Below are 19792 nucleotides of genomic sequence, written 5' to 3' on the forward strand. Positions count from 1 at the left end.
CGTTTTATAATTATGAATAAATTGCAGTATTACAAAATGAAAATTATATGATTCAAAATTATATCGCGAATTTCGCATCAAGTTATTCAAATCTCTGGGCTATGATCATATTTACAAAAATTAAATGAAACGTTTTTTTATATATTACGTGTAGGATATATAAAACTTCAAAATGGTTTCAAATATTGCTAACGTAACTTTTTAAAATATTAAAAAATACACAAAGTAGGAGGTAAAGTACTTACAGAGTAGATATCAAACAGAAAATATATATTACGAGAAAAGATTTTTTCTTACAGTTAAAATATTAAACAGTATGTACTTTATCTGATTGTAATATGAAACGTATTGAAACGACGATTTAAGCAATAGCAAAGTAACCGAATTTTAGACTGGCAGTTATATTAGAGAAATAAATAGGATGGTAACTCAAGATTCCTACTTGTAAACAGTACATATATACATACATATATATTCTTCTTAAAAAAAAATGCTTTAAAAAGACACAAAATAGAATGATAAAATACTTAGGCCGGTATTCATAGTCCGATCTTATATTTGAGATCGTCTTAAGTTCGAGCTTGAAACGCTACGCAGCTATTTGATTGGTTGAATGAGGTCTTAAGTCAACCTCGAAGCAGACTTAAGGCCGCAGCACACACTTTTGCATAAGCGCATAACCATAAGCATAAAAAAATTGATTGGTTCATTTTCTTATGCATATACTTGGGGACCAATCAATTTCCTTATGCTTCTGGTTATGCGCTTATGCAAAAGTGTGTGCTGCGGCCTTTAAGGTGCAATTTCATTGACGCTAAAAAGTAGCGTCAACCATTGGTTAAACAATGAAGCAACTACTTACTTCTTTGTTCAACCAATGGTTGACGCTACTTTTTAGCGTCAATGAAATTGCACCTTTAAGATGCGGCCTCATTGACGCTAAAAAGTAGCGTCAACCATTGGTTGAACAAGGAGGTAAGTATAGTTGCTTCATTGTTCAACCAATGGTTGACGCTACTTTTTAGCGTCAATGAGGCCGCATCTTAAAGGTGGAATTTCATTGACGCTAAAAAGTAGCGTCAACCATTGGTTGAACAAAGAAGTAAGTAGTTGCTTCTTTGTTCAACCAATGGTTGACGCTACTTTTTAGCGTCAATGAAATTGCACCTTAAGACGATCTTAAATATAAGATCGGACTATGAATACCGACCTTAGGGAATAAATCAAACAGCAAGTATAATTTCGAGAAAAATTTTCTTTTTACAGAAATAGTCAAAATAGTCGAAATAGTGTACTTTATTTGATTGTAAAGAAATAGAGACGACTAAAGCAATTGCTGCGTTCAGAAAAGCTGCTTTGCAACTGTTGTAAAATTCGTGAGCCAGATTTTTATCTAGCCGCCATTTTTCGTAAAGTGCCAAGATTATTTTCTGATTAGTTGACAGGGTTCTGTTCAACAGAGAAGACTATTGACTGTGTTATAGCGCTATAAAAGTACACTGCGCGACAACGATTCGTTCCTCGACCCCTCTCTCGCGGGGCAAGGGGAGCGTAGAAGTGACCAATCAGCTGGCAGCGTGGCAATGGCTGATTGGTTAGTGGCTACGCTCCCCTTGCCTCGCGAGAGGGACCGCGATACGAATCGTTGTCGCGCAGTGTACGTTTCAGGACTTTCTGCTACAATTGTAGCGAAAAAGCTGTAGCGCTACGGTAGCGATGCGACCCCGAAACACAGTCAATTTCATGATTCATGCTGCGCATGCCATCTGACATTTCAAACCGTTTTCAGCGGGAATGTGTTAAAACTTTTTGACGGTAAAGCAGTGTGTTTTTCGTCTACAACACTTGGACATAGTATTTTAAAATGGCATCCACCGCATCAACGGTGAATGTACAAACGGAGGAAGAATTGGACGAATATACTCCAGCAAAATTGATCAAAGCATTAGAGGTGAGTAATTTAATTTGACACGTGTCCAACGAAATGCCTTCAGGTCTGTGCATGTTTGAACACGTTTATCATGTTTATTTTATTTTGTCACCGCGCAGAAAAATGGTATCACAGCCGGAGATATCAAAAAGCTGCAGGACGCCGGTTACTACACCGTTGAATCGGTAGCATATGCACCAAGGAAGGATCTTATAACGATCAAGGGTATCAGCGAGGCCAAAGCGGACAAGTTGCTACAGGAGGCATCCAAGATCGTTATGATGGGCTTTAAAAGCGCTACGGAGATACATCAGACACGTGCAAACATTGTCTATGTTACTACTGGTTCCAAGGAATTGGATAAACTGTTAGGCGGAGGAATAGAAACGGGCTCTATTACAGAGATCTTTGGAGAATTTAGATCGGGAAAGTCCCAGTTGTGTCATACCCTCGCTGTAAATTGTCAGCTACCAATTTGTATGGGTGGTGCGGAAGGAAGATGTCTTTATATAGATACAGAGAATACTTTCAGACCAGAAAGATTGGTAGCGGTGGCTGAGCGATACAAGATCAGTGGAAGTTCTGTTCTCGACAATGTTGCTTATGCCAGAGCTTACAATACCGATCATCAGACGCAATTACTAGTTCAAGCCAGTGCCATGATGACAGAAGCGAGATACGCTCTGTTGATAGTTGACAGTGCGACTAGTCTCTATAGAACTGATTATAGTGGCAGGGGTGAGTTAAATGCTAGGCAGATTCATTTAGCACGATTTCTCAGGATGCTACTGCGACTGGCGGACGAACACGGGATCGCCGTTGTTATAACAAATCAGGTAGTTGCACAAGTTGACGGCGCTGCTAGTATGTTTGGTGGAGATCAGAAGAAACCGATTGGTGGTCACATCTTAGCGCACTCGAGCACAACAAGATTATACTTGCGTAAAGGCAGAGGAGAAACAAGGATATGTAAGATATACGATTCACCCTGTTTACCGGAGAGCGAAGCGACATTTGCCATAAATGCGGATGGTATAGGTGACGTACAGGAATAAACTTATTCAACCAAATAGAATATAAGTATGCAATATATATAAAATACAATTTATTTTTTTATTAATTCACCTAACAAATGTTTTTCTCGCGCATATTGAATATCATTATTTGATCAAAAGAAATTAAAGAAGTAATTGGAGGAGGATGAGACAATAATAGTCTAGTGATGAATTTAAATTAATTGTTAAGTTAATTAGAATTAAAAAGAAATTAGAGATGTACAGTATATGTTTCTTACTCCAATTCTATCGATATATCTTTTTCAAAAGATTTTATATGACATTGTAATATATTTACAGCTTTGATAAATACAAGGCATAATTATATAAGGCATTATATTTCAATTCTCTCAAACTTTCAATTGTTTAGGAACCAATATTTTTGTATAATTTACAATTAGAAATACTTTGCGTGAAGTAAGCGTTTAAGGAGTAAATTAATATTGCATATATTCAGATCATTTATGATACTTTTGATTTGAAATTTCAAGAGCATCTGTCATCTCCTATTCTCCTCATTTTCATTTCATTTTACTTATCCATAAATATTTACTAAATTTATCAATTCTTATCACTTATTTATATGTGATTTACACTTATTTATTCTTATCATTTACGATCTCTTAAATTACTTCTCGAATTACATATACATATTTTTACATATCGACAAATATCTTTATATTTGTAATTAATTCTTCACATTAAAATAAAAATATAAAATAATTATCGGAGCAATGGACATGCGCAAACATATATTTGTGCAACTGCAACTTTCGAGAGTGGTTCTCGAAGGCTAAGTGAACTGAGAGCCACTGCTCGACTCAGCAGTCGACAAGAGGAATTTTCAACATTTCGCGTGTTCTTTCTCCGCACTTTTCAACAAAAAAAAATCGTATCTCGTAGACGCGGTTCTCCAAATTTATCGTTATTCCGAAAAAGAGGAGTTTTAAAAAGGATAAATGTTCAAGGAACATTTTGATCAGCGCACTCAAACGAGGTAGCTCTCGAGAGCCACTCTCTTTCGCTCTTTCTCTCTCTTTGCTGCTCTTGACATATCCATCATGTCGCCGCACGTGTGGTCTATGAAAAGCACGTTCGAGCTGATTAGACTTTACCAAAGGAATGCGCTATTGTGGGACACGAAGAATGAGAATTACAGAAATCGAGAAGCTAAAGAGACAATAATAAGCAATATCGCAAAACATATGAACGTCTCGACAGCAGAGATTCATAGAAAACTTCATAATCTGAGAAATCAGGTAATTAAAAGATTTATTATTTTATTTAGCTGCATGATTCGGCGCAAGACATCATGTTTTTTGATATTATACAGGGATGTTTTACTAATTATTTTAAATTAATTATATATATATATATATATATTTATTTATTTATTTATTAACAATATAATCGGAATACTTGAAAATATTTTTATTTAAAATGCTAAAAAAATTGTTTAGAGATTAATAGAATAGAGTATATTACTGTTATATATTCTGTCTTAAAAATTATATTCTATATTAAAATATATTCTATTTAAAAAATTTGAAATTAACTTACTTTTTGCTCTTTCTCTAGGTATGTCAGGAATTACACAGATTAAAGAAGAAAAGAAGTAAGAGTAAGAAAATATGTACCAGCAATTGGCCTTATTTTTCAGCATTGAAATTTTTAATTCCAAGTGTAATAAGTAGATCTAGAAGTCCAGACATTAGTGTAAGTTAAAGATGTATGTAATTGTTTCTTTATATTAGAGAAATAATTATTTCTCTAATAATAATTTTAATTTCAGAAAAATGATTATATTTGTTATTATTTAGTAGATTAGTAAATAATATAATATAGAGGCTATTTATATTTTTATTAAATATATATTTATTATCTTTTTCAGATTCAACAAATGATATTAGAAGAGAAAAATTATGACCAAAGGAACACTATATTAAATACAATGGAAGATGAACAGATATCTACAGAAAAATACGAAGAGAAAAAGGAAATAAAATATCTTAAATCATTAGATATCATTAATGAGGAAGAATCGATTCGTTCACAAATTTCATTATCCAGAGTAACAAATGAAGATGATCGTTTTTGTGAGTGGGTAGCATTAGAATTACGAAGTTTACGTTCCGAGATTAACAAAAGAAAATTGAAAAGTGAAATTAGAAAAGCGATATGTCGTATCGCCGACTTAGATGATGCGAGCATATTCGCCTCTAATCCATCATCCAATTCGTCTCTGCCCTATTCATCCCCTGTACCATCTCCAACATACTTATCTTTATGTGAAATAACAAATGTAAAATCTGAATATATTATATAAATAATATATATGCATTAGGTAAGAGAGCGCAGGGTTTAATTTAGGTAATAATACATAAAAATAACTTAAAATACTTTTATATTATTAAATAACTTAAAATACTTTTAATATTATTTTTGTTTTCAACATAATCAACATGATTAATCATATCATTTAATCACATTACTGTTATTAATATAATTAATATTGTCATGTCGCCAACAATTGTATTATTGTCAACAATTGTGAGCAACATGATAGTAACTCTATAGGCAGTTGACTATCTGGGATATATTGATAATTGCTTTTTATACTCAAATGTAATTATAAAATAAAATAACGTTGCAAATTGTCTACATAAAATATTGTAAAAAACCATTTATTATAAAACATTGTATCGCTGATTTTTATATATCTTGTTAATTTGATTGTTTAAAAATGTATATTATTACATAATTCGTTATACATTACGCGATAATTAACAAATTTTTTCATAAAGTTACAACAACGACAGTCTTTCACAACATCATTAATTCATGAAGACGGCGAAATTCTCCACACTGATCACGTTAACCGATCCGTAAAAGAACAATTCGATATGTATATATACGCTTTTTAGAGATCACACTTTTAGGACACCGTATATTAAGTTAGTTTTTTTACTGGAATATATTGTACATATATCTATATTTAAAGTCTCTATCTGCGATTCATTATTAGAAAATATCACGTATCACTTTGGAGGCCACCTAAGTGACTAGTGGCAGGATTAATCGATTATGGATCCATTAGGTTCACCGCGGAAGCTCGAAGATTCAACTGATACTCCCCAAAGAGCATGGCTGCTAACCATCTGTACTGCTCGTCCTGCGATGTTCCTGCCAAGATGTTTCCGAAATATGGACTATCCTTACATCTAGAAAGATAATTAAATACTGTCTCGTTTATCAAGATTATTGTATTGGGGTAATGAATGTTTTAAAATGTACATTTACTATCAAGTTATAATGTATAATTCATTATTGATTCTTACCTCGTAGGCTTTTTGTTTTTCGTGATGAATGTGACAGACCAGCTGATAAAAAGAATACATTCTAATAAGTGTTTTTCAAGAATCGCACTTTATAATCATATCAAAATATGTAATTTTTGGATTTTTTACCCCATTTGTGGATTGCGTTTAGGTTCGTGTCCCAAGTACCAAATGATATCCTCTATTTTCCACTCGTAAAGTTTCACGGAACACACCTTGTCTTTATAACAGCAGAGCTTCGCCTGACTAAATTCGAAGAGGTAATTCTTCAGGTTCTTCGTTTTAGTATCCGCAAACTTCAGTTCTCCGGAGATCGTCATAGGCGGCTTCACCTATACACACCACATATAGCTGAAGAAGCATGATTAATGTCAATTAAACCGTATACTGTTTCACGCGCATACGAATGTATCTTTCCGCTTTTGGAATCATGCAACTTAATCTGTATAAAAGAGTTTATTTCATACCTTGAACTCACGCAGAGCTATTACAAATCTAGGTCGTGAGAATCGCAAAACAGTATTTGCGAATGTGTCTCGTGTTTGCGAACTTTGTAAACTTCATTGTGAGCTTTATATCCGGTTTTTTTTTTATATTGTACGCACCAGAGGTATGATATCCTTATATAATCGGTCCTTTTTGAGGACTAGAGCATTATCCTTCCGATCATCCGAGTCCCAGTACCCCCATCTCGCCACCGCCTCCAGGACACGTTCGTTGTGATGCAAGGGCCGTTCCAACGCACCGGACAGCGTATATTCTTCTAGGCACAACTCATGAGCTGGCGAATTGGTTTTCTCAGCAAGTTCGCGACACACGTCAAACGCAGTCTTTTGGGGTCCGATCTAATTAAATTGATTAATTAATTACATGTATATAAACGAAAGACTATATTATGTATACATAGCTAAATTTTAATAAAAAATCGGAGGAATGAAAAATTATCAATCGACAAGAAAATCAAGAAAGTTGGACGAATAAATGAGGAACAAGTGGACAGTACTGATTAAGTTGAGAAAAGATTCTTACAGTGACATTTACGCATTCCCCGTCTGATGATAGGATATATATCCAGATCTTGAGATCTCCCGAAGGCGCGCCTCGAGGTCCGCTGTTGGACACGTGATGTTTCTCCAAGACCTCCAGCATTTTTGCCTCTTTGGCCAGATCAGCCGACGACAGTTGATAGAGTTTCGGATACAACCTGATGAGGTCCCCGACGACCTTGGTCTCCGCGCGGTTCCATTCTTCGGCGCTGTTTTCACCGGCGTGCATCAAGGTCGGGCCCCAAACAGCCGACAGATTATCAGCGGTCATCAGATTCCTGGCGCTCTGCTGACTAAGACCATGAAGATGCGCTAGGATCCGACGAAGAGTCGCCGACGTCACGGGATCGAGCGTGGATAGTAATTTTCGGTAAGTCGTCACCCTATTTTCCTCGCTAGTCAAGTCTGTAGAATCAAATACGGATGTTGCTTTATCAAAGATGATAGAGATTTCTTGGAAAAGGCAAAACTTGACAATTAGATATTTCTAGACAAACAAGCTTATTTTTTTAATAATATATAAATTCTTTTGAGTAATATTTTTCATCTCATTTGTCTAAAATAAGTTGTTTAAAGTTCATAATTTATAGCAATAATTTTATACAATATTTATACAATTTTCGAAATGACAGACCAATTGTTACAAAATTAAGAAAAACTTTTTCTCTAACATTGACACTAATTTTTTTGGAAATAACGCTGTCAATTGATATTTCAGATATTTTACAGTGATAATCGTATTAAGATAAATATTCTTTTTTAGATAAATATTCTTTAACACCTGTAGTGAGGCAGAGTCGATCGTGTATTTTGGCGGGGAACAATGGGTCCGGTAAGTCCCGTAGGAATCTTCTGAGAACCGTGGCAACATCGTGTTCCGTATACGAATTCCGCGTAATTTGCGTGGCCCATGCGTCTCGTCTGAAGGCCTCCAGCAGCTTCACTACGGCACTGCTCGATCCGCTGCGACGATAAATGCCTTCCGACATCATGCCTGGGGAATAAAAGTCTTGTGTGAAACGTACGTTCATTTGAATTACAATAATGCAACGTCGTTCAATAACGTCCAGTAACGTAATCAGAATTCTCTGGAGGAACTTAATTATCGTGCAGGATGTTTCCCAAGTGTCATTAATCTTAATGATAGCGAGGTGACGCGAATTTAAATTTCATTGCGGTATATTATACAGGGTGTCCCCCGACTGTACAGTATTCTTATAAATAAAGAAAATATAATTCTATATAAAAGAAATAAATAAAAAATGTGGATTTTTTTTAAATACGAGACATTTTCGAGAAGATCAGTCTTGGGAATTAATAAGTTATCGACCCTCAGACGAAACGTTTCTCACAATGCACTCTGTTATGTATTATTCTCATTCGAGGTAATTACAAGTTGATGAGTCATTAATTACCATGCGCATAGATAAAGTTGACGCATTTATCCAAGATGACAGGCACATTGTCTTGCGTGATCTGCTGCTGTTCCAAGGCTGGACCGCAGTTGGTGGCAGCCTGATAGAGCGCGTGTCGCCAAGCGGTCGCCTCGTGGGTTCCTGGTGTAGCGATGTGCAGGGCGCCGCTACCCCCGGCATCCACAACTACAACCGGAATAGCTCCGCATCCGGCAATCGGTCCTTCCTGTTCCCGCAGCACTACAATGTCGTAAATCGATTAATATTTATGGCGGAATTCTAAACATAAATAACTATACTCTTCTGTTCATTGAGAATGGCAACATGAAGAAAGACTCGAATACATGTATATCATTTTGCGGATTTTATCAATTCATAAATTACTTTATAATTAAGTTTCTTCTGTCTCATACACATATATACATATATGTGATTTTTTTGTAATTTCTGTATATTTTGTAATTATAGTTTAAAAATTTGTTTTTTATGTAAAGGATAAAAAGATTAATGAAGTTATAATTTTAATAATGCAATTTAAACTTTTTCGAGCCTTCCTTGGTAATAATGATTCTTGAATGGTGTTAATGATATTAATAACATTGATCTAAATTAGGTCATACAGTATGATTAAAAGATGATTCTGTATTTTTAATCGAGTAACTTGTATTACATTGAATCATTCATTGATAAGACAATCGAATTCGTTTATTATCATAATTAGGGTATCGCATCTTTCGTATCTCAATCGCGAGATTAATAGAGTTGCAATAATTGCAATAATTAAGATTGATTTCAAGGCAAGTCCCTGATGTTAATTATGAATTAAATAAATACAATAAGTAAATGTAATAAAAATACTCTGAGATTTAACAATATAACAATGTGAATTCATTAAATAAAATTATTTTTTATCTTTGATATGTATATAATTGAGATTATCCTGTATTTATGTCAATCAGTATTTATGTTGAAAGTTTTTTTTTTGGTCATAACTTACCGATGCAACGCGCTTTCCGTAAGTCCACATGTTCAAAGTTCACAGCGAAAGCAGATTCCAAGGATTTCGTGTAAACCAAGGTTCTTTGTTGCAGAAGAACCCAAGCCGAGAACCACGTTCCTGTTACGCCTTCCTGAAAAAATATAAGGATATTGTAATCGTCGCGAGATTAAAAAAAAAGAGAAAAAATGCGTTTGACATTTTTTATTTTTGTCAATGATGGAAAAAATTTGGAACAATTACAAAATCCAACGAATATCCGCAATGTTCGCGAAATTGTAGAAGAGGAATTTACGTGTCAGCATATGCGGGTTTTCTGCATTCGCAAACACGAACAGTTAGCAACAGAAATTATTTAGAATTTGCGAGATATCAAGTAAGTAATGGAAATTTTATTACACATTGTTCTGCGTTAAAATGGCTTTTAATTATTTTTTATTTATTTTTTAATTATTTTTTTTATTTTTATTAATTACTATTGTGAACAAGAATAAATATGAATGAGAAGTAGGATTTTGACCTACCTTAAGAGACGGTTGAGGTAGGCTTGTGTAAAGTTATATTATATTAAATTAATATATAAAATACTGCAGCATATGTAATACATATAATATATAATTATGGAAAAATAAATTATATAGAAATTTCCATGTACATTACTCTATTAATTGTATTTCTCTTAATTCTTGTTCTCTCATTTTTATATATTAACATCTTTCAAATAAATTACATTTTGAATTACATTAAATGGAAGAGGAAGAGAATAAGAAAAAGCTCTATAATAAAAATGTTTTCTGCTTTCCTCTATAAAATACATTTATTATTTTAATTAATGATTAATATAAATCCTTGTATTCTTTATAATTATAATTATTAATTTTCATGTATATATTTATTTAGATTGAAGATGAGAGATTCAAAAGAGTAATCAAAATACATTTCTGCATACCATTATTTATTTTACGACTTGGCTTAATTTAAGCTCTTGCAATTTTCCGGATTTTTATGATTTATTGATTAATAATCGGGAGCACAATTCTGTTCAATGTTGAAAGCTTTTACACTGCTTGTCTTCTTTCATACATACCTTTAAGTAAGCCCAACCTGTTCTAGTGAATTCGGCGGTGTACTTCGTGGGGAAGACCGGTGTGGTGGCCTCGAGGATCCTCTGCGCCCAGATCCGCCTCTCAGCGATGCCTTTGGCGTAGAAAACGTGCACGCTTGATCTGCCCGCGCCGCTAATCGCTACGCAATGCACCGTCTCTCCGTCCACGGTTCTGCACATATTTCAAAATTACCTTCATCAAGTAATTGCGAGCGAAATAATGACGAGCAAGTCATGGCTGCGCGATGAGCCAAAGGGAACGTAAAGATACGCAGCGCTAAAATCAATAGACACGATCGTGTCTAGCGCCAAGTCACGCGTAGCTAACAGCTGAGATGGACAATGTATCTATACGCGAGCCACTTAGTAGTTGAGAGTACCTTAGATTATCAGATCTGGACCAATGGAGCTCTTAATAGGCTTAATCAATACACGGATAGACGCGGAGCGAAAACTGCTCATTCATCAAGATCAGTGAATTAGATTGGGGTTAATTCGAGAATATTTTTCCGTGGCACGTTATTACGGCAAGAATTGACAATTTCCTAGAAAAAGCTTAATGGAAAAGAGGTGCTGATTCTGCGTTTCAGGAGAAATAATTTATCACTCGATGGCGCGACCAACGCAAGGTCAGATAGTTACGCTCGAGAAAAGCTTCTCTCGTGAGATCCTTTTCTTCCCGTTCAACAAAGAGAACCTTGAGACTTCTCTCGTAGAGAGCGACGCCTGCGAGGGGAATATATGTGTGTCTGGCCGGCGTTAACACTTGGAGTCGATTTGATGTAAATGTATGCCGAGCGAGAATGAGTCACACGTTATATTATTCGAATACGCGTAAAAAGCTATATTTATGCATCGAGATTAATATCTATAACATTTGTAACCGAGAGAAAGCGTGAGATATGGGATATGTAGAATAAACAGATACACTTTCGATGAACCGGGTAAAATAATTTCGGACGCCTAAGTCGGCCAATTTTAAAAGTTAATTCTCGTTTTGTTAAAGGATTGCGTGGCGAAAAATTTTTATCACCGTCAAGCACACTCGCATTCTATTTTGCATATCGTGTTTATAAAATAAAATAACGCACTCACTTGACATCCTGAAGCAGATGAATACTATGCACTGTGTCCAGTTCCATAATCTCTTTCAGCGTAGACATGCTCTTGTCAGTATAGAATGATAATTTCCGATCGAGTAACACAGCTGCTCTCGGCACGAGGTCCTTGGCCCTCTCGATGCCCATTCCCGACCTCCGCAGGAAATACGACGATATTGTTAATTAACTGATTAACGCACTTGTGTTCGATTTAAACCGATTGATAAAATCGCATTGGTGTTATTAAAATTGCATTTCTATTAATCGCAACCGATTGATAAAATCGCATTAGAATCTTCTTTTTATAAATGATTATTTAATCTATTTTTTCTAATCATTTTATAGAAAGTTTTTATCAATACAGTTTTTTACTAAATTTGAAAGTTGCAAAATGTTTTAAATTAATTTTCTAATTTTCGCAAGCTTATCAACGGTTTGATTGGATAAAAAAAAATCTGATGCCAAAGAGAGAGAGAGAGAAGCTCATTAAATATCTCTTGTCTCTCACCTGTATACCATTCCTCTGTGTGTGACTGGATTGTGCGGAACATTGACCTTTGGCCTCTCCATTCGCAACGACCTCGAGCCGGACTCGCCGATGTGCTCGCGAGTTCTGGACAACAATTTACTGCCGCTCTTCACAAAACTGATCACGTTTGGTTTGATGGCATGCACGGTAGACTCATGTCGTCGCAGCTTTTTCAATTTTTGTATCACACTCACTTTACGATTTTCTTCGGCGATCCTCGGCGTACTCGACAAAGGACTAGGAATATTATCCTCGACGTTACTGGCAGGTGTCTTCGTCGTCATCGTCGTCGTCATCGTTGTCGTCGTCGTCGTTGTCGTCGTCGTCGTTGTTGTCGTCGTCGTTGCTGTCGTCGTCGATTGAGGAATCGAAGGATTATCCGCAGAAGGAATCCTTACGGAAGGTTTTCTGGGAGGAACCGCAGGTTGCTTTTTGGTGACTAAATGCGCCAGTTTCGGCAAGAGAGGTGGATTCTTACTCGACGCTTGGATCTTGTCGGGCTGTTCCGTGCCTTCTGGCACATCGTACTCGTTCTTCGGAAGAGAATCGAATCTCTTGGGTGGCTCTGGAGGGGTCGAACTAATACCTGGGTGCGCCAAGTCCTCGTCCTCCTGCTCTTCCTCGGCGCTCTCGCGGAATTCGAGTGTGCTATCGGCGCTGCCGGACGAATCGTTGGTGGCCAACAGAGCCTCCAACAGCATCAAATCATTGTTCTCGTAGTTGCTGTAAACGTTCTCATCCTCGGATGTTCTCGCGAATGGATCGAACTCGAAGAGCAAGGATTTGCTGTTCTGCTGTCTGGAATCCGTGGAGATTATTGTCGATTGTTGCTGGCAATCGACCTTCGGTGACAAATTCTCATAGAGAGAATTCTGAATGGAAGCGTGGCTCTCGTTGGACGCGTAAGAGGTTCGATCCAACGTCAAACGGTCGATCTCCTTCTCGATAGACTTTACCAAATTTTCCTCCTCTACCCAGGATATTCTGTCCACCTCGTCGGCATTCTCTTTAGTGCCGGGTGTGGTGTCGTAGAAAGTCCAAGAATCCGATCTCGATAGTTTCTTGGCAGAGTTTTCAGGTCGGTCAAGCGACTGACTTGCGTTGACGTCGGATAAATTTAGGCTTTGGTCGGAATCGCTATCCTATTTAAAGTAGAAAAATATAAATGTAAGACAATATTTTTTATTTATTGATTAAACGAAATAAAATCGATTTTCGTGAACCTTTCGCTTGATAATCAAATATCTGAGTAACAACATGGGAACACAGAGAAAAATGTATACTGTATTCAAGTAAATATTATTTATTTTAGGTATCATAAGTTTGTATATCCACAAATATATCATAAGTTCACCACAAGCATTAAATTTAATTGAATATTGATATATTCTGAATTTTAGTAAGTGCAATATTTTAGTCAAGAATATTAAATTAAAACAAAAATTTGGTTTGCTTATTACAAGAGTTGACGTAAAGTAAGTATGATTTTTCTTTGATACAACTTTAAAATATTCTTGAAGAGAAAATAAATTCTTCTTTTGAGTGTACGATAATGAGATTTTCTAACACTTGTGATGAATATATCTGAAGACTATTATCAAGAATATATTCTTCGTTGAAGAAAACTATTATTTAAAAAAAGAAAAATAAACTGAGTAATCACTTTTCTTGGCAGTATAGAATATTTTCCTCTGTGAGCAGAAACACTTAAAAAAAATAATCACGAGAAACTTAAGGCGATTGTACCTGATTTCGCGCGAAGCTGAGGAGATTGAACGACTCGGGGAAATCCCGCTCGACTTTATCCGACACTGTCGAGCTGAGAGTGTCATATCGACCGCTACTTCCCGACGTGACGGACTGCAGCTCGTCGTAGATAGACTCGTCCGGAAGCGGAGGCGGCGGATAAATCGGCGGCGGCGGGCTGTGCCTGGTGGATAAATCCTCCTCGTTTTTCACACTCCTCAGATTGCCGCTCAACGGACTGTAGAACGAGATGCTGCTGAAGATATCATCGGCCGGCATCGATACGCATCTGTCTTCCTCGGCCGGGTCCTTAAGCTTCTTCTGGACGCTACCTTGGCCGACTACGTCGTCCTGATTCAGAGACGATAGTCGTCGCGTCAGCAGATTCTTCACCGATTTCTCCAACCGGATGCTGGCATTTCGCGTGCTGGAGATGACGGCGCGTCCCTTCACCGTCACTTTCTCCGAAATCTCGTCCTTCAACTGGCGCGAACTCGTGCTGAGATTGCGGAAGAACTCGTGATTGCCGCGAGTGCTCTCGCCGACTGATCCGCTGGTCGACCTCTGGTCGTCGCTTTTCTCGGATTGACCGGACTCGCTGGTCGGGCTGTTGGAACGCGCCATCGGCGAAGTGGTCGGCGCCGGAATCCTCCGGGGCGCTGGTACCGGCTTGCTCTGGGTCAGGATCGATCGTGGTTTCGGTATCGGTTTCACTTCCATCACGGTGGCCGGTTATTTCAATAGGCGTAATGCGGCTTCATAGAGAGTTTACGGTTTTTTCCGATACCAACCCATTGATCCTGAGACATATGAGAGTTTCTCTAATCTCTAGGTGATTCAAACTGATGTACGTTTTAATACAAGCTTTATTACACAGTAAAAAATAAAATGTTAATTATAATATTTTTCACATGTCCCAGAAAGGCCACTCTAAATTTTAAATTAAACTCGTATACTTATCAACAAACTAAAAATGTTAAATAATTGACGCAACACTTTCCTTTTTTCTTTTTGTTATCGTGACTTTAAGTGTAAAGATAACATACATATTAATTAAAAATTATATGAAAAAATAGTTACAATAACTCGTAAGAATTGTTGTAAGACATTAACATATAATAGTCATTATTTTGACTTAAATTATTTGTAATAGAAACATTTGATTTTAGTAAATTTGATTATTTTGTATGTTAAAATTCAAGATTATTTGAAGATTTACTTTAATTTTTCTTAGAATGTTAAACTGACTTTGAGACAATAAAACAAATAATATTCCATTTCTAAGAGACATATACTGTTAAGTTATGAAGTTGACATAAATGTAACACATGAAAACGTTATAAAAATAATAACTTATCAGTTGTATGTTAACTTTACATTGAAGTACTAATCAAAACGTGATAACACAAGAAAATTTTAACTTATAGACGTACAACTTTTTATTGTGTAGATAAAGGGATGACATGAGAAATCAAGTGATGAAGCAAATTTTCTCCTTTTTTTTCATTTCTTTTTTATTATCCAAAATTTTAGTTCTCATAAAAGAGAAAGGTACTTTTCACACGAGGGAATTGGGTTTCCGAAATACCGTTATTAACCGAATCTCTCGTCTATTGTTCGCCTCCAGGATTAATCAAATTGTTATTTCTCCGCGCTGGACGCATGACAGAGCAAACGAGCGACGCAAACAGAAAGGAAATTATGAATTGTCCCAGAGTGAGTCATCGTTCCGAAAGCCGATACCGACGCCCATAGTTTCCGGCTTCTATTTCAACGACTGTCGCATCCATAATATCTGCATTTTAATTTCGCACCGGAATTGCATCTAATATATTGCCACGTCTATTTGGTCTATCACCTGAACTTTCCATTTCAAGTGGAATAAATTTGTACTACGTAGAAATAAATTGTGGATATTAATCTGTATTATGTATGTAAAAATTTATGCAAAAATTATGCATGCGTTACACAAGCAGCGGTTGTGAATAATCGTGTCTAAAATACAGAGTTACATATGTCGCTGATTTTATTACGTATATTATTCGCTTTTTTTCTAATATTTTTCTAATATTATGAATTTATCTTTTAGAAACAAGAGGAATAAACGCAAAAAATGCAACGTACCTATGACGTCTTTGTTCCAACGAAAATGAATCATGTTCAATCGACGCATCAACGAATCATCACTAACTTCTTGAATTATTTGTCAGAACTGCGGTGTACGATAAGAATGGGACGTTATCATTTAATAGGTTGAAACTTCCGTGAGATAAGAAGGATTTCGGGCGGGGAACGGTGCTGAAGCGACAGATTGCTAATGAAGGTAAAAGGAACAAAACAGCTTTAATAGCGATTTAATAATCGTGGAAATGTCCAAACGAAACAAGCGTGAATCAATAAATCCCTAAATTTTAATTGAACGACTGATGATGCGCTACATTAGATGTTATGACGGTTTAGGTAGATAACGGGTTATATAATTGGATATTTTTGTCATTTGAGTCACTGTTTGAGACACATAGTTCGTTACGAAACACTTAGAAAGTGTTGCAACCGATTAACGTTGTGCGGGCTTTACAGTGGAACTTGATAAACGAGTCGCGGACAATCTTCATGCGCACTAATTATTATCAGAAATATTTAACTAGATACTCTCATATCTCGCGGACGAAAAAAATATTTTTCTAAGAATGAATATCACTAAGATATCATTAAGTTCGATATATTTCACGTTATTATAAACTTGAACAATTTAGAGAAGTAAATTTTGTGTAGAAAAAAATTTAATAACGATATTTTAATATTAAAATTAAATCAAATCGTAAGAATCGTAAATAATTTCTCTCGAGAAGAAAAAAGCTTTTGACTAATTAGAGATAATAATTATATCAATTTAATCGGTCGATCCTTGTTAAAAAATTGATTCTGCAAAATATAAATTTTAAGAAAAATTTTGAATAAATACACGGTATCTTTCAGAAAAATGAAAATTTATCAATTTATAATACATATCGCTATTTAATGTTTGCAACGTGAATTCATAAAGATCTATCACCATAGATAAAAGAGTGACGAATTTTCGGAGTAATGTTTTTAATATTAAGATCAAATCGAAGGAAAAAAATAATAATCTCTCTCAAGAAAAACTGTAAATAATTAAAAAATAACTATATCAATTCAATCGTTGAATCGCTATTGAAAAGTTGTGTAAAAAAATTTCGAAAAAAGGCTTGTGCAGAAACAAAGGTTTTTTTTCGTGAAAAACAAAATATAACAACTTTTATAAAAAACATATTATTGTTCAATATTGCAACACGTGTAACTAACAGAGCTACACAGAAAAAAATGTATACTGTATTCAAATAAATATTATTTATTTTAAGTATATCATAAGTTTGTATATCTGCAAATATATCACAAGTTCATCACAAGCATTAAATTTAATTGAATATATTCCGAATTTTAGTAAGTGCAGTATTTTAATCAAGAATATTAAATTAAAACAAAAATTGATTTGCTTACCACAAAGAATTGGCGCAAAGTTTAATTTTTTTATACAACTTTACAATATTCTTGAAGAGAAAATAAATTCTTTTTTTGAGTGCATGATAATGAGATTTTCTAACATTTATGATGAATATATTTGAAGACTATTATCAAGAATATATTCTTTGTTGAAGAAAACTATTACTTAAAAAAAGAAAAATAAACTGATTAATCGCTTTTCTTGGCAGTAGAATGATATCTTTCTCTGTCTACCATCACAGATAAAATAAAAGCGGTGAATTTTCAGAGTAACAATTCTTTTAAAATTGCCAATGGCACGATTTTTAATAAATTTCTTTTCAGAATAGCATACGCAATTTCGCTCGAGAGAATCACGTTTTAGCCGGAGGCTACGAATCCCGCTGCTCTTCTCCGTTAGTGACGCAGGTCAGAAACTTACCTGGGTCGTTGTCGTCGTCACGGTACGGCTGTCCCTTCCTATGCGGCCCTTCCTTTTCTCCTCTCGAAGAACCGCTTCCGTTCCCTCGCAATAAACCCACATTAACCGAAATTACAGCAGCATTTTATTTCGTCCCTTTTTTTTTCTCGATCGAAAGGCTACGCGGAGCTATGCGGGTCAACGTCTGTCTCTCGATCATTCATCCACGTTTCGTTCGCGATGTGGATTCATCACGTCCCTCTTTTCACCGCCACGTGACTCATTATTATTCGCGCGCTCGCGTACACTGTCACACACATGTCTTGTTAAATTCGCGCGTTTATCTATGCGGAACTCGCGCATCGAGTGAAAATTGGGGAAAAAAATTGAGTAAAAATTATGCGAAGTTATGAGACTGGCCGTAAATATTTTCATCGAATCATAAAAGAAAAACCAGTCATCGAATCTCCTCCGGGAATAGAAGCATCCGGCAATTATAACTCGCTTAAGGTCAACGCACGCTATTTAAATAGCGCTCCCTTCATCATCGAAATTAGAAGGCGAGTTTCCCACGGTAGCAGGAATGAAACAAAGCGTGGAGATCGGTACGAGCCGACCGAGAGCGTTGATGAATTAAAGAGACACTCGGCATGCGCGATCGCGAGCGGAGAAAGACGCGCGCGCGCGCGCGCACTTTACGCACCGACACGCGCGCACATCCACGCACAATGCGTCAACAGGCGACCCTAGATTCTACGGCTCGCGCGAGCGCAGTTCTCTCCTTTCTCTTCTCGTGGCGTTTCGTATTTTTCGGGAGACCTCGTGTGTTCTTCAAAATTGATGGCTTCGGTGTACGATTTTTTTTTTTACGCGCACAAGCCTCTCACGCACCGACGTCGGAAGATTCGCGTCGCGAAGATAAAGACGACGCGCGGCGATAAGATATAAAAAGCGGCCGGGGACGGGGGCGGGAGCGGCACGTCATTGTTCGACTCGACGGCGCGAGTCGTGCCTTCGTACTGACGCGACTCGGCTAAGCGGAGCTAAGAGAGAGCTCCCGTCCCGTCGCCCACACGGCACAGCCGACGCGTATCCATCGCTCCTCTCGGCTCTCGACTCTCGGTGCGACCAGAGTCAGAGCGGAAGAGTGACGGGGAGGCCAACGCCACCGCCGGCGTCAATTGCAACGGCTGCCGCTGCAACTGCACGTGGAATGTGTTATTTTCATTTTACTCCGGAGTTGGAAAACTAATAGTCGTTGGACGTAAAAAGAACGTGTTATTAATTCTATCAATTCTGCCAATCGGGCAAGCAATTTAATCTTCTATTGATTAGAAGATTGAATTACTTGCCCGATTGGCAGAATTGATAGAATTAATAATGAATTGAACCATCTTTTTTTCCTCATTCAACTAAGAAAGAAGTAGGCACAAATCAAGTAATTTAGTTTCTTCCTGGTGAGATTAGAGATTTTTTATTTTTGAATTTTTTTGGAATTTCTCTCTTGAAATTCGTGTAATTTAACTGCACTGAGGAAAAAAGTTGTTAACTTGACCTAAACCATACAACTGTTATTTGTTTTAATTGAAATATTTAACTACTTAAA

At 36.4% G+C, this 19792-nt stretch overlaps 3 protein-coding genes across 4 annotated transcripts; 2 read left to right on the forward strand and 1 right to left on the reverse strand.

The window, feature by feature from the left end:
* Window positions 1-1647: 1647 nt before the first annotated feature.
* Window positions 1648-3263, forward strand: LOC105257749 (DNA repair protein RAD51 homolog 1). The gene is made up of 2 exons (XM_011268587.3): window positions 1648-1951; window positions 2050-3263. Exons 1-2 carry the CDS (start codon window positions 1865-1867, stop codon window positions 2983-2985), a joined length of 1023 nt encoding a protein of 340 aa, XP_011266889.1. The 5' UTR covers window positions 1648-1864; the 3' UTR covers window positions 2986-3263.
* Window positions 3264-3687: 424 nt separating this feature from the next.
* LOC112637738 lies at window positions 3688-5379 on the forward strand. Its single transcript, XM_025408008.1, has 3 exons — window positions 3688-4244; window positions 4564-4701; window positions 4877-5379. Exons 1-3 carry the CDS (start codon window positions 4047-4049, stop codon window positions 5309-5311), a joined length of 771 nt encoding a protein of 256 aa, XP_025263793.1. The 5' UTR covers window positions 3688-4046; the 3' UTR covers window positions 5312-5379.
* Window positions 5380-5694: 315 nt separating this feature from the next.
* Window positions 5695-19289, reverse strand: LOC105257750. 2 transcript variants are annotated; one of them, XM_011268589.3, is made up of 14 exons: window positions 18208-19289; window positions 16386-16473; window positions 14262-15061; window positions 12495-13657; window positions 11982-12140; window positions 10869-11058; window positions 9782-9914; window positions 8785-9024; window positions 8151-8363; window positions 7353-7774; window positions 6929-7168; window positions 6453-6655; window positions 6324-6365; window positions 5695-6206 (listed from the first exon to the last, which is right to left on the reverse strand). In XM_011268589.3, exons 3-14 carry the CDS (start codon window positions 14979-14981, stop codon window positions 6068-6070), a joined length of 3864 nt encoding a protein of 1287 aa, XP_011266891.2. In that variant the 5' UTR covers window positions 14982-15061; window positions 16386-16473; window positions 18208-19289; the 3' UTR covers window positions 5695-6067. The 2 variants fall into 2 exon arrangements, with proteins under 2 accessions (XP_011266891.2, XP_011266890.2); XM_011268588.3 differs by lacking the exon at window positions 16386-16473.
* Between the last annotated feature and the right edge of the window lie 503 nt (window positions 19290-19792).

The sequence above is a fragment of the Camponotus floridanus genome, unplaced genomic scaffold, assembly GCF_003227725.1.
Source record: "Camponotus floridanus strain SB8 unplaced genomic scaffold, Cflo_v7.5 scaffold2, whole genome shotgun sequence".
Lineage (NCBI taxonomy): Eukaryota > Metazoa > Arthropoda > Insecta > Hymenoptera > Formicidae > Camponotus > Camponotus floridanus.

What these genes read in the sequence shown, in the direction of transcription:
- LOC105257750 (XM_011268588.3), bottom strand. Translation starts at nt 14,981, where the DNA reads ATGGAAGTGAAACCGATACCGAAACCACGATCGATCCTGACCCAGAGC. An exon ending in ACGGAAAGCGCGTTGCATCG is followed by an intron (nt 9,025 to 9,781) that starts GTAAGTTATGAC and finishes ACGACATTGTAG; the next exon opens with TGCTGCGGGAACAGGAAGGA. An exon ending in TCGACTCTGCCTCACTACAG is followed by an intron (nt 7,775 to 8,150) that starts GTGTTAAAGAAT and finishes TTGATTCTACAG; the next exon opens with ACTTGACTAGCGAGGAAAAT.
- LOC105257749 (XM_011268587.3), top strand. Translation starts at nt 1,865, where the DNA reads ATGGCATCCACCGCATCAACGGTGAATGTACAAACGGAGGAAGAATTG. An exon ending in AATTGATCAAAGCATTAGAG is followed by an intron (nt 1,952 to 2,049) that starts GTGAGTAATTTA and finishes GTCACCGCGCAG; the next exon opens with AAAAATGGTATCACAGCCGG.
- LOC112637738 (XM_025408008.1), top strand. Translation starts at nt 4,047, where the DNA reads ATGTCGCCGCACGTGTGGTCTATGAAAAGCACGTTCGAGCTGATTAGA. An exon ending in TTCATAATCTGAGAAATCAG is followed by an intron (nt 4,245 to 4,563) that starts GTAATTAAAAGA and finishes CTCTTTCTCTAG; the next exon opens with GTATGTCAGGAATTACACAG. An exon ending in CTAGAAGTCCAGACATTAGT is followed by an intron (nt 4,702 to 4,876) that starts GTAAGTTAAAGA and finishes TATCTTTTTCAG; the next exon opens with ATTCAACAAATGATATTAGA.